Genomic DNA, 14,626 nt, shown 5'->3' on the forward strand with positions numbered 1-14,626 from the left:
AATTTTCTGCATACAAATCTTTTACATCCTCAGATTTATTCTTATACCTACAGTTGGGTGGGTCACATCTCCATGCAAACAACCTAATCCAAAGATTCCAACCTAATCAACACTAATATGACTGACCCCACAAGATTACATCAAAGAACATGGCATTTTGGGGGACATAATACATCCAAACTGGCACAATGATCCTGTCCTCTGCAAATAGGGAAAGTTTTACTTTTTCCTTTGATATGTGGATGCTTTTATTTCTTTTTCATGCCTAATTGCTCAGCTAGAATTTTCACTACAATATTGAATAACACTGGTGACAATGGAAATCACTGTCTTGCTCTTGATCTTAGAGGGAAACCCTTCAGTGTTTCACCAATAAATATTATGTTAGCTGTGCGTTGTTAATATTAGCCCTTTATCATGTGGAGGAAGTTTCCTTATATTCTTAGTTTTGGAAGTGTTTTTATCAAGAAGGGATGCTGGATTTTGTCAAATGCCTTTTCTGTGTCAATTGAGATGATCATGTGGTTTTCCCCCCTCATTTTGTTAATGTGCTACATTACATTAACTGATTTTCCTATGTTGAACTGCCCTTGCATACTTAAATCACACTTAACCATGGCGCATAATTTTTTAAAGTGCTGTTGGTTTCAGTTTGCTCACATTTTTTTGAGTATTTTTGCATGTATATTCATGAGATATATTGGTCTGTAATTTTCTTTTCTTGTGGTATCTTTATCTGGCTTTGGTATGAGAGTGATGTTGGCCTTCTAGAATATATGAGGGAGTGTTCCCTTCTCTTCAATTTTTTGGAAGAGTTTGAGCAGGATTGGTGTTAATTCTTTCTTTATGTTTGGTAGAATTCCCCCAAGAAGCCTTCTGGTTCTGGGCTTTTCTTTGTTCCGATGTTTTTGATTACTGATTCAATCTCTTTACTAGTTATTTGTTTGCTGAGATCTTCTATTTCTTTTCAAGTCACTGTAGGTAGTTTGTGTTTTTCTAGGAATTTCTCCATTTCATCTAGGTTATCTAATTTGTTGCTGTACAGTTTTTCATGGTATCGTCTTACATTCCCTTTTTATTTCAGTGGAATTAGTGGTAATGTCCCCCTTTTGATTTCTAATTTCATTGTGACTTCTCTCTTTTTTCTTCATCAGTCTAGCTAAAGTTGTGTAAATTTTGTTGATCTTTTCAAAGAACCAACTTTTGGTTTTGTTGATTCTATTTTTTTGTTGCTGTTGTTCTCTATTTAATTGTCCTTCACTCTAATCTTTTTTTCCTTCCTTCTAACTTTGGGTTTAGTATGCTCTTCATTTTTCAGTTCTTACAGTTTTGAGGTTAAGTCCCTGACTTTAAGTCTTTCTTCTTTTTTAATGTAAGCATTTAGAGCTATACATTTCTCTCTTAGCACTGCCTTGGCTGCATTCTACAACTTTTAGTATGTGTGCTAGTTTGAATCTAGTATGTCCAACCAAAAGCCATATTCTTTAATGCAATTTTGTGGGGGCAGATGTATTAGTGTTGATTAAGTTGGAGCCTTTGGATTAGGTTGTTTCCATGGAGATGTAACCCACCCAACTGTAGGTGATAACTCTGATTAGATAATTTCCAGAGAGGCATGGCCCCACCTATTCAGTATGGGCCTTGATTAGTTTACTGGAGCCCTATAAAAGCTCAGAAGTAGGAGGACTTCAGAGAAGCTACAGCCATGAGGGACACTTTGAAGAATGCACAGGAGCTGGGAAAAGAGCTGAAACGCAACCTAGGAGCAAGCAGACGCCAGCCACGTGCCTTCCCAGCTGACAGGTTTCCCGGACACCATTGACCATCCTCCAGTGAAGGTACCCGATTGTTGATGACTTACCTTGGACACTTTATGGTCTTAAGACTGTAACTCTGTAACCAAATAAACCCCCTTTACAAAAGCCAATCCATTTCTGGTATTTTGCATTCCTGCAGCATTAGCAAACTGGAACAGCATGTTTCATTTTAATTTTCATTCACCTCAAGATATTTCAGGATTTGCCTTGTGATTTCCTCTTTAACCAATTAGTTGTTTAAGAGTATATTGCTTAATTTCTGCATGTATGAATTTTCCATTTATCCTTCTGTTATTGATTTCTAGCTTCATTCTCTTGTGGTCAGAAAAGTTACACTGTATGATTTCAATATTTTTAAATTTATTTGGACTTGTTTTGTGACCAAAAATATCATCAGTCCTGGAGAATGATCCATGTGCATTTGAAAACAATGTGTATTCTCTTGTTGTTGGATGAAGTGTTCTATAAATGTCTGTTAGGTTTAGTTGGTTTACAGTATCATTAAAGTCTTCTTTACTTATTGATATACTGTCTAGATATTCTATCCATAATTGAAAGTGGTATATTGTTATCTCCTAACCTTAATATAGAACCATCTATTTTTCCCTTTAATTCTGTCAGTATTTGCTTCATATATTTTTGGGCTCTGCTGCCAGTGCATATATATTTATAATTGTTACATCTTCTTGTTGAATTGACCCCTTTATCAGTATATAATGATTATCTTTGTCCCTTGTAACACTTTTTGACTTAATCTATTTTACCTGATATTAGTATAATATCAGCTGCCTTTTGGTTACTACTTGCATGGTGTATTTTTTGCAGTCCTTTTACTTTCAACCTACTTATATCTTTGAATTTAAGGTGAGTCTCCTGTAAGTAGCATATATAGAAAAACCAATAATCAAATTTATTTGGAAGGGCAAGGTGCCCCGAATAGCCAAAAATATCTTGAGAAAGAGGAACAAAGTGGGAGGTCTCACACTACCTGACTTTGAAGCATATTACAAAGCTACAGTGCTCAAAATAGCATGGTATTGGCATAAGGACAGAGATACTGACCAATGGAATTGAATTGAGTGTTCAGAAATAGACTCACATCTACGCACAATTGATCTTTAATAAGGCCGTCAAGCCAAATCAACTGGGACAGAGCAGCGTCTTCAATAAATGGTGTTTGGAGAACTGGATATCCATTTCCAAAAGAGTGAAAGAGGACTCCTACCTTACACCTTATACAAAAATTAACTTTAATTGGATCAAAGACCTAAACATGAGTGGTAATACCATAAGACTCTTAGAAGAAAACATAGGGCACTATCTTAAAGATCTTGTGCTGGAGATGGTTTCCTAGACCTTACACCCAAAGTGCAAGCAACCAAAGAACAAATAGACAAATGGGATCTCCTCAAAATCAAACACTTTTGTACATCAAAGGACTTTGTTAGAAAACTAAAAAGGCAGCCTACACAATGGGAGACAATATTTGGAAACCACATAGCAGATAAGGGTTTAATATCCTGAATATTTAAAACAATCCTACAACTCAACAACAGAAAGACAAACAATCCAATTAAAAAATGGGCAAAAGACATGGACAGACATTTTTCCGAAGAGGAAATACAAATGGTCAAAAACATATGAAAAAATACTCAACTTCACTGGCTATTAGGAAAATGCAAATCAAAACCACAATAAGATATCATCTCACACCTACCAGACTAGCCATTATCCAAAAAAAAAAAAAAAAAAAAAAAAAACAAAACAGAAAATTACAAGTGCTGGAGAGGATGTGGAGAAAGAGGCACACTTATTCACTGCTGGTGGGAATGTGGAATGGTGCAACTACTCTGGAAGACAGCGTGGAGGTTCCTCAGGAAGCTAAGTATAGATTTGCCATATGACCCAGCTATTCCATTGCTAGGTTTATACTCAAAGTAACTGAAAGTTAAGACACAAACGGACATTGGTAAACCAATGTTTACTGCAGCACTATTCACAATTGCCAAGAGATGGAAGCAGTCCAAATGTCCATCAACGGATGAGTGGATAAACAAACTGTGGTATATACACATGATGGAATATTATGCAGCTGTAAGACAGAACAAAGACATGGAACATATAATAACATGGATGAACCTTGAGGACATTATGTTGAATGGAGTTAGCCAGAAACAAAAGGACAAATACTGTATGGTCTCACTAATATGAAATAACACTAATGAGCAAACTTTGAGAGTTAGAAGCTGATAACAGGCTACCAGGAGATAGAAAGAGGGTAGAGATCAGGCATTTGATGCTGAAGGACTACAGAAATGTTCATCAGGATTGATTGTATAGATCCAGAAATAGATAGCATAATACTGTGTGATGGTAGCACAATATTGTAAGTACATGGAACAAAGATGTCTGTGAGTAAAGCTGAAAGAGGTGGGATAGGGGAATGTATGACACCAGAGGTAACGATAGATGATGAAGACTGGTACTGTATAACTTGGCAAAAACTGGAGTGGCCAATGACTGTTGCTAAATGTACAAATATAAAAATGTTCTCACATGTGGGAGAACAAATGAATGTCAACCATGCAGAGTGTTGAAAAAGGGATGGTATTTTGGAAAAAACATAATGAAAGCAGACTGGAGTCTATGATCAACAGTAACATTGTAATATGCTTCCATTAAATGTAACAAAGGCAACATACCAAAGTTAAATGTGTAGGAGAGGGGGATACAGGGGAGGGATGTGGGATTCTTGGTGGTAGTGTTGCTTTCTGCCCTTACTATTATATTGTATTGTATGAAATTTTTATTTTTAGTTTTATCTTTTTTATTATTCACCAAAAAAAACTTTTTAATAATAATAATGAAAAAAGAAATGCTCCTATACAAATCTGCAGAGCTATATGCAGGAAGCTGTTTATTGTAGCATATAGTGTAATAGGAAAAACTTGAAAACAATCCTAATGTCTATCAACAGCAGATCTATTGGACAAATTTTGATAGAACCGTACAATGAAATACTGCTTAGTTATTGAAATGAGGTAGATTTAAATATACTAATATGGAAAGATGTCCATGGCATATTGTTGAAAGGAAAAAGCAAATTTCAGTATGATATGTAGCACATAAAAAAATAATATGCTTTTGGCAAATACATAACATATATATGTAAAATTGTATTTGCATATAAATATACATATTGTTTTATATTTACAGTATATATTTCAATATATATACACATATATTTTAAGTACTACCTATGCTTAAAATAAATCTCTAAACAATAGCAACCTAGATTATTAACAGTGGTTCCCAGGGAGGAGGGTTATTGGGTATAGGGAGACAGACATTTTTCATACACTTTTATTTTTTTGTAAGTTTTATATAGTGAGCAAGTTTACTTCTGCAATAAAGCAAAGGTATTACTTCTATAATTTGCCACATAAATTGATATAAATTAGATGTAAAGATTTAAGGGGAAAAGTGTAAATAATTAAAAGATGAGCAAACCAAGGGAAACTAACAGGATTCAAAGCATTGCTAACTCTACCTCATTGTAAATGGGAATGGGATGAGGGGCTGAGAAGGCCTTGAGGGTGAGGGTAGAGGAAGGCTGGACTTAGCATGACTTGTAGGAAGGCCAGCAGAAAGAGGGGTCTCTTCCCTGAAAATTTACAAAGATGTTACATTCTACGAGACCGAGAGGCACTTCCTTGGATAATCAATCTATAAGGAATCAAGAATTGTCTACAGTTGATGTCACGGATTGAATGGTGTCCTCACAAAAGATATGTTAAAGTCCTAATCCCCTGTACCTCAGAATATGACCTTATTTGGAAATAGGGTCATTATAAAGATGGAATTAACCAAGTTGAAATGAGGTCATAATGAAGTAGGGTGGGCCCTTCATCCAAGAAGAGGAAATTTGGGCACAGAGAGACAAAGGGGAGAACACCAAGTGATGACTGAGAACACCAGGGATTGCTGGCAAATCACCAGAAGCTAGAAGAGGCCTGGAACACAAGCATGACCCTACCAACACTTTGATTTCAGACTAGCTTCTAGAACTGCAAGTCAATAAATTTCTGTTGCTTTAAGTCACACAGTTTGTGGTAGTTTGTTACGACAACCCTAGCAAATTCAGACAGCAGCCTGTATCAAAATGTAAAAACTGCCCTTCTCTTTAATAACCCAAACCATATCCAATTTGTAAAACAAAACAAAGCAAACAAAAACAAATCCTGAATGACTGGTTACTGTGTCATGGTTATTTAGGGGATGTTGAAAAATGCTGATTTTTCCCTAGCCAAGTTCCACATAGAATTAACCAGTATTTCATTTCACTTTAATAAATATTGTTGAGTGCCTGATGTGTAATAAATATTGAGTGCCCGATATGTGCTAGTCACTGTGCTAGTATTTGGGGCTGCAAAATTTACCCCTTTATATTCTTGGTTCACATTCCCTGCGCTTTTGTGTGATCAGTTCATTACAGTATCATAAGCAGTGATATTGCAAAGTCACATACAAAGCAGCATGTTGCAAAGCAAAGACCGTTACGAGAAATTATAGAATCCTTCAGAATACTGTTATTGAGTCACTTATCCATGTAACAAGAGTAATATTGAATGTGAGTTTTGGAGCTCCTCTTCCACGTTTCTATAATACCAGGGTTTACCTCCAAACATTGAACCTTGTCATTCAATTGTTATGTCTGGATTTTCTGGCAAAGAAAAGTGTCTTTGAATTCCCAATGCCTAGCACAGCACCTGGCACACGATAGTTGCTCAATAATGGTCAGTTAAAGAAATATATTAACACAGTAACTCAAAGAAAATGTAAAGGTTTGGTGAAGCTATCTCATGTCTACAATCATTTTTAAAGGCTCATTAGCAGTCAGGAACTGAGTCAGGCCCACCCTCTTTCTTGAGGGTAGAGAATATGGGTTTTCTTTTTGATATTAATGCCTAGCAATTTGCCTGGCACAGAACAGGCCTGTGATAAAGGTTTGCAGACCTGACTGAAAGCTTTAGGTTCTTTCCCCAAATGGAGGTATTCACAGTCATTAAAAGAAAGATCTCTATTCCATGGTCCTAAACCCTGTCTACTTAACCACCAGCCAGCTATCTATGATGGGTGATCAGGGTCACAAGAGGAAGCAGCTCACCACAAGTCCACCACTGCCACTGGAATCAAAGACTAAATTATCGGGCTACTCGTGATGGGTCACTGCACTGTCCTTCTCAAAGGGTGGATTACTTGCTCACATGATGCTCCAATCCAATAATATTTCTAAATATGATTTTCTGCAAAGGTAGAAAATTAGGAGGCTGCCATGTGGCTGAAAAAGAGTAGCATACAGGAAGAACCACCCAAAGGTAAAACTGTGAAACTTTCCCCATTTGCCCCCAGTACAACTTTCTTCTCCTTTCTACATTCTTGTTCCTCATTTCAGTCCATCCTTCCCTTTGCCAACAGTCCCAGGTACCATATGGCCTTTATTTGGAAAAAAGGGTAGATGTGATAAGAGTAAATATGATAAGACTCAAGCATTGTGCTGTCCAATCCAGCAGCCACTAGCCACGTGTGGCTATTCACATTTAAATTGAAAATAGTTAAAATTAAAATTAAATTTAAATTTTAGTTCCGTAGTCTCACTGGCCACATTTCAAGAGTTCAAATACCCATATTTGGCTACTGGCTACCGTTCTTATAGCATAGCTCTAGAGTATTTCCCATCTTTGTAGAATCTATTACTTTAGTGGGCATCACCATAATGTTCTATCCAGTATGGTAGCATACTTGCTAAATATATTTCAAGGAATAAATGAATTTAATCTAATATAGTAGATCCTTGACTCAATGAAAGATTGCCTGGATATTCTGAGAATCCCTACCTTTGTGAATGGTTCTATAAACCCATGCTTTTACAAACTATATTAGAAAATGTTAATAGTCTGTGCTCACAAGATTTTGTGGGAGAATTAAATAAACTTTATATCAAATTATAAGAAAAGTTGGTTATATGCCAAGAGAAATTAATTCCATGAGTTTGTGCCAATACATTTTTAAATTTTATATAATTATGCTTAGAACATTTTACATCCAGCATTATATTAAAAACAATTATATGCAAATATATGTCTTTGCACCAAGTTTCCTGGACGTTCTCCTGAAGGTCTTAAAATAATAAGGGAAGTACTCACCCTTTTTCCTCCAGAAGGGTTCTTTGTAATAAACCATACACTTGATGACTGAACCCAAAGGCACACGAGTGATCAACTGGTTTCTCATCATTGGCAAAGGGGGATTGAAATGAATCTTCATGCCCAGAGGGGGAGGAACAGCACTAATCACATATTTAGCCTGGAAGGAAAACAATGCAGTGAACATTGTTGGTTGGTTATTTTTGTTTTTTTTTCTAATAATTCACCATCAGTCTACCCTTATACCCCTTCAGTCTCTTCTTAACAGAGAAGCTGGAGAGATCCTAAATTAGAATTTATCATTCCCTTGTTCAAAACCTCTAATGACTTCCCATCATACTTGGAGTCAAAGCTAAGTTTCTCATAGTCACCTCCAAGGCTGTCTATGAAATGTCACATTTCTGATCTCATCTCCTGTGATTCTTCCCCTCACTCCTCCTACTTCTCCCAATTTGCCCACCTTGCTATTCCTTGACCACGCCAGGCTTTGCTCCCATCTCAGGGCCTTGGCACTGGCTGTTCCATCTGCCTGGAATACTCTTCCTTCAGATAAATGCATGGCTCAATCCCTCATCTCCTTCTGTTCTGTGCTTAAGTGTCACCTTTTCACTGAGACCCTCTCCTGGAAACCTTATTTAAAACTGAAGGACCAATTCTCCCACTCCACCTTCTGGCACACCCTCCTCTCCTTCTCTGCTTTATGTTTTCCCACAGTAAATATCACTCTCTGACATACTTTATATGTTAGTTATTTATTTGATTGTGGACTTTCTCCTTCACTAGAATATATCTTCAAGAGGACAGAGATTTTTTTTAACTTTTTATATTGAAATACTTTCAAACTTGCAGGACAGTTACAAAAATAATACAAACTCCATATAGAGAATGCCAACATACCCCTATCCCCCAAGATGTTAACATTTTGCCACATTTGCCATATCATTCTATCTATCTATCTATCTATCTATCTACTGGTCTTTCTATCTAGCTATCAATCCATTTTCTGAACACTTTAGTGTAGGTTGTTTACATCATGCTCCTTAAATACTTAATACTGGAGGGTAGAGATTTTTATCTGTTTTGTTCACTGCTGTGTTTCCAACCCCTAGAATAATGCCAGGCACATAGGGGGCACTTAATATTTACAAAATAAATATTTTCTTTTGTTTTCTAATTATGTCAGAGCCCAACACAGAGGGTCGATAATATGTATTTTGGGAAAATTCCACCTGAATATTCTGGTTCTCTTCTTTCAAGTAGAGGTAGCTTTTCACTTTTGGCAAAGGGACTGCCTATGAGGGCTAGGTTATTCTTGGCTTTAAATAAGCTTTAGTTATCCATGGGATACTGACCTCTTCCCTCTAGTTTAAGGGTCTTGTTTACCTCATACATTTCATGGTTTAGAGTCTCCACAAGAACATTTTCTCCCATCTGGTCAATGTGGGTCACAGGTCTCTCCAACTTCACTCGGTCCCCAAGGAGGTCCATAATCCGTTCGCTCACTTGACCAGATCCACCCACAAACTTCCTCTCCTGACAAGAAAGAAGATTCAAGAGGTGGGTAGGAAATATAGGGATGATCATGGATTACTAAGTTGCTAGTTTTCCTCCTTTATCTTTACTCTGAGAGGTTTAAAGTTTCATTTTGCTGTTGTGAATAGTGTCTTTAACCATTATTTTCTAACTAGTTGATGGAGCAGTCACCATCCAGGCTATGCTCATGCAGATTCCCAGGCAGCCTGTCCCTCTGTCCCACCTGATTGGTCACTGACTCTGTTCTAAGTTCTGTATGCATCCTTCTTTTTGGGCTGCTGGGTCTCGTGAAGCACTCCTAAAGTTGGGCCACCACTTGCCTGAGCATGCCTAAGCCTGTTTTTCCCCTCTTTGTTACTCAGGCTCAAAACCTCCCTACCCTAGCCAGCCAGCCTCCTCCTCACTGGAGGCTGCCTGTCTCATCCTGGGTCAGCTGGTGGCTGCTTTTGTGGCAACCTAGGTCATTTCACCTCACTGCACCCACCTGCCTTGATGGCTTCTAAATGTTCCACATGACTGGACAAATGTAATTGAACTGACCACCTCCTCTGAAACTTTGAATTTAGTTAATATTTTAAAAGATTATTTCAAATAGGTCTGGGAAAAGAAGGAGAAGGAGAAGAAGAAGAGAAATGTGGAGCAGCAAGAGGAGGAAAAGAAAATGACTACGAACCAGATTAAGAACTTGAATCCACTTCCTACAATGCTAGAAGTCAGGAAATATTCATGGAATGAACAAACGAATGAATGAATGAATTCAGTGTGTGGTTTATGTAGTTTCTGAAATTGAAAATGTGTTTCTCACTGTAGTGAGTTGGATAGCGGCCCCTCAAATACTCACATCCACCTGGAACCTCAGAATGCAACCTTATTTGGAATAAGGGTCTTTGCGGATGTAATTAAGGTAAGGCTCTTGAGATGAGATCATAGTAGATTACAGTGGGGCCTAAATACAATGATGAGTGTCCTTAGAAGAGACAGAAAAGGAGAAGACACAGACACAAAGAAGGTGGCCATGTGAAGACAGAGGCAGAGATTGGAGTGATGCAGCTATAGCCAAGGAACACCAAGGATTATTGGCAACCATCAGAAGTTAGGTGAGATGCATGGAACAGATTCTCCCTCAGAACCTCCAGAAGGACCCAAACCTGCGAAGACATTGATTTGGGGCTTCTGGCCTCCAGAACTGTGAGAGAATAAATTTCTGTTGTTTTAAGTCACCCAATTTGTGATAATTTGTTACAGCAGCCTTAGGAAACCAATACGATGACCTTCCTTTTTGAGCTTTCCAAGAAGTGCTCAAGTTAACGTTCATCAGATGGCCGCCTATGAATTCGCCAAATAATAATCAGATGATTGGGATAATGGATGCTGGAGATGGTGGCACAATACTGTGAAAGTAGTTAATACCACTGAATTGTACACTTGAAAGTTGTTAAAATGGGAAATTTTGAGTTGTGTATATGTACTACAATAAAGAGTTTTAAAACATAATTGGATGTATATCCAAATGGAATATTTCAAAATTACACAAAGGCCTATTATTGAAACCACATTGACTGCTGGCCCCTCACATTGGGTGCTTAACAAAAGATTGTGTCTCACAAAAGCTGCCTGAAGTTGCCATGATAAAGCTGCAAAAGCCACAAGCCTGCCCCCTGCTTCATCAGTTCATGATTGAAGAATGACCCCTCTGGACTTCAAACTCCCATAAAGGCAGTGACTGGTTTTCTGTTGGAATGATGGGGCAATGGATGGGTACCTGCCCTCCATTGGTTGTTGAGATGATCCTGGTTGTGCCCCCACACTGCTTCACATACCACAGGAACCAGAGAGCGGACACCTCATGGGTCTCTGCAGTGACGCAGAGGTTCACAAAGAGAGTGGCAAGCTGCTTCGCAGATCTGCTCAGAAAGAAACAAGAGCAAAATTGGCAAACACAGGATAGCATCTTCTTAATTCTCTGGAAATAATTCAAATAATAAATTTACTTGGCTAAGTTTAGTACAATTTGGTAAATCTCAGAAAATTGTACCTAGAATCCAACATTATAAAACATGACATCAGAGATGTTTGGAAAATGAGATTTCTTTTCTTCTTAACCAAAATATCTTACTTAGAATCAGCTTGTATTCCATATTGTGTGCTGTCATGATTTCTCCTGACAAACCTGCAGCAGCATTCACACAATTGCTAAGGCCAAAAAGCTAGAAACCCTCCTTGATTTCTCTTTCCATCACTTTTTTTTCCATTCAGTCCATCAAGGGTCCCAGTGTCTTTAACCGCATCTCTCAACTTTCATCACTACCAATTTAGCATCATACCTGACTCCATAGCCCATGCCCTTAATATGTAAAAATGATTAATAATTAGTCAGTTGGCAACCCTGAAAGTGTAAATACACCAAGGGGCATCTCTCTACTCTAGTGTATCTTGACCCTGGAGATTTGTAGAATCACACCAACACATGTACCAGTTAATGCCCATGTTTGAAGACATAACAGCCTAACAGCACTTCTGTGACAGTCCCCACCATTATAACCTGCAAAATGGTGTAACATATATACTGAAGTGACTTAGAGTTATTTTATACCACTTCTTGGGATAATTGGAGGGGTGGAAATTACTGACTCATACCTTACTTGCCGAGGTAATTTGTGTCACCTATCTAAGGCAAATACCCAGACATGTGAAAACATCCTTTGCTGTTTCCTGATATCTACTTTCTTTTGTTCTTTGCTTTATCAGTGAAGGGTGTAATAAAATAACTAAAATTTAACATTGGCTCAGCTAGACAGCCAATATTAAACATAAAAAATATTGCTGTGCTGTAAGACAGAATAAAGTCATTATTCATGCAACAATGTGTCTGAACCTTGAGGACATTATGTAGAGTGAAATTAGCCAGAAACAAAAGGACAAATACTGTATGGTCTCACTAATATGAACTAACTATAATGAGCAAACTCTTGAGAGTTTGAGTTAAGAACACAGGTTATCAGGAGGTAGAAAGAGGGTAGAGATGGGGCATGGGATGCTGAAGGAATACAGAAGGTTCCACAGGATTGATTGTATAGATCCAGAAATGGATAGCACAATACTGTGTGATGGTAGCACAATATTGTAAGTATAATGAACAAAGCTGAGTGTGAGTATGGTTGAAAGACAAAGGCTAGGGCATGTATGACACCAGAAGGAAAGATAGAGGATAAAAACTGGGACTGCATAACTTAGCAAAACCTCGAGTGGACAAGGATGGTGATTAAATGTAGAAATGTAAGAAGGTTTTTAAATAAAGGATAACAAGTGAATGTCAACATTTCAAGGTGTTGAAAATGAGACGGTATGTGGGAAAAATACAATAAATGCAAACTAGGGTCTACAGTTAACAGTAATATTTTAATATTCTGCCATTTTTAATTATAACAAAGGCAATATACCAAAACTATATGTCAATAGAGGGGGATATAAGGGAGGGGTATGGGATTCTTGTTGTTGTTACTTCTTGTTTTTAATTTTTTTTCTTTATTCTTTTATTTTTTTCCTCTTCTTCTTTCTTTGTGGAAGAAATGGAAATGTTCTCATATAGATTGTGGTGGTGAATGCATAACTATGTGATTATACCAGGAGCTACTGATTGTTCACTTGGGATAGATTGTATGGTGTGTGAATAAAACTGTTTAAAAGATAAACAGAAAGATACAAGTGCTGGAGGAGACGTGGAGAGAGAGGGATGTACCTATTCACTGTTGGTAGGGAAGTAGACTGGTGTGGCCCCTCTGGAGGACAGTGTGGTGGTTCCACAGGAAGCTAAATATGGGGTTGCCATATGACCCCACAACCCCGTTATTTGGTAAATACTTGGAAGAACTGAAAGCAGAGATATGAATAGGCATTTGCATACTGGTGTTTAGGGTGGCAGTACGGATGGAGGTGGCCAAAGGGTACATCCACGGATGAATGGAAGGGTGAACTGTGGTGTATACATACAATGGAATATTAAGCGGCTGCAAGAAGTAATGAAGTGAGGCTTACAACTAGGTGAACGAAACTTGAGGACATTATGTTGTGTGAAATCAGCCAGAAATGAAAGGACAAATATTGCATGGTCTCACTAATATAAACTAATTATGAGCAAATGCTGAGAATTGAATTGGAGAGTACGTGGGCAGAGATTGGTCAATCAATGATGCAGGAGTACAGTATGTTGAGTAAGGCTTCTTGTAAAGGTTCAGAGACTATAAGCTCTTACAGCAGTCACATCTATTCCTGAGTTTTAACTGTTTTTTAAGAGATGTTTATTTGGTACAAAATTTATTTTCTCTATAGCACACTATCTAATTTAACCTGTATGGCCAGTCTATTTAAACAACATAATTGCATGGAACCTAGAACAGGGAATGAGCTCTTGTAAATTTGTACAGTTTAATATAATACCCTGATACATCCCAGAGTATTTTTGGCAGAACATAAAAAGTATTTCAAAGTCCCTTTGAGAGACTGGGAGAAAATATAGAAATATTGACCTTTCCCACCTGGGGAAATTCCTGATATTCTTGCAGGCATTAGGGACTCAAATTTAGTAAGTCAAGTCCTCGATCTTGGGCTTGCCCTTATGAAACTTATTCCTGCAAAGGAGAAGCTAAGCCTACTTATAATTATGCCTAAGAGTCACCTCCAGAGAACCTCTTTTGTTGCTTAGATGTGGCCTCTCTCTCTAAGCCAACTCTGCAAATAAACTCACTACCCTCCACGCCTCCTTGGGGCACGACTCCCAGGGATGAGCCTGGCCCTGGCATCGTGGGATTGAGAATGCCTTCTTGACCAAAAAGGGGAAAAGAAATGAAACAAAATAAAGTTTCAGTGGCTAGAGATTTCAAATAGAGTCGAGAGGTCATCCTGAAGGTTATTCTTATGTATTATATAGATATTCTGTTTTAGTTTCTAGTGTATTTGAATAGCTAGAAGGAAATACCTGAATCTGCTGAACTGTAATCATCTTCATGATTGCCTAACTATAAAGCTTTTATTGTGGGACTGTGTTATTGTGAAAACCTTGTGACTGACACT

The 14,626-nt window shown here is 37.7% G+C and overlaps 1 protein-coding gene across 1 annotated transcript in view; it reads right to left on the minus strand.

The window, feature by feature from the left end:
- Nucleotides 1-14,626, minus strand: part of MAOB (monoamine oxidase B) — a 116,479-nt gene that overhangs the window by 15,645 nt on the left and 86,208 nt on the right. The window contains exons 6-8 of the mRNA XM_037822090.1: nucleotides 11,319-11,460; nucleotides 9,407-9,556; nucleotides 8,024-8,183 (exon numbers count right to left, since the gene is read on the minus strand). Of these exons, the coding sequence (XP_037678018.1) occupies nucleotides 8,024-8,183; nucleotides 9,407-9,556; nucleotides 11,319-11,460 (452 nt within the window). The remainder of the gene's footprint in view (nucleotides 1-8,023; nucleotides 8,184-9,406; nucleotides 9,557-11,318; nucleotides 11,461-14,626) is intronic.

The sequence above is a fragment of the Choloepus didactylus genome, chromosome X (assembly GCF_015220235.1).
Source record: "Choloepus didactylus isolate mChoDid1 chromosome X, mChoDid1.pri, whole genome shotgun sequence".
Taxonomy (NCBI): domain Eukaryota; kingdom Metazoa; phylum Chordata; class Mammalia; order Pilosa; family Megalonychidae; genus Choloepus; species Choloepus didactylus.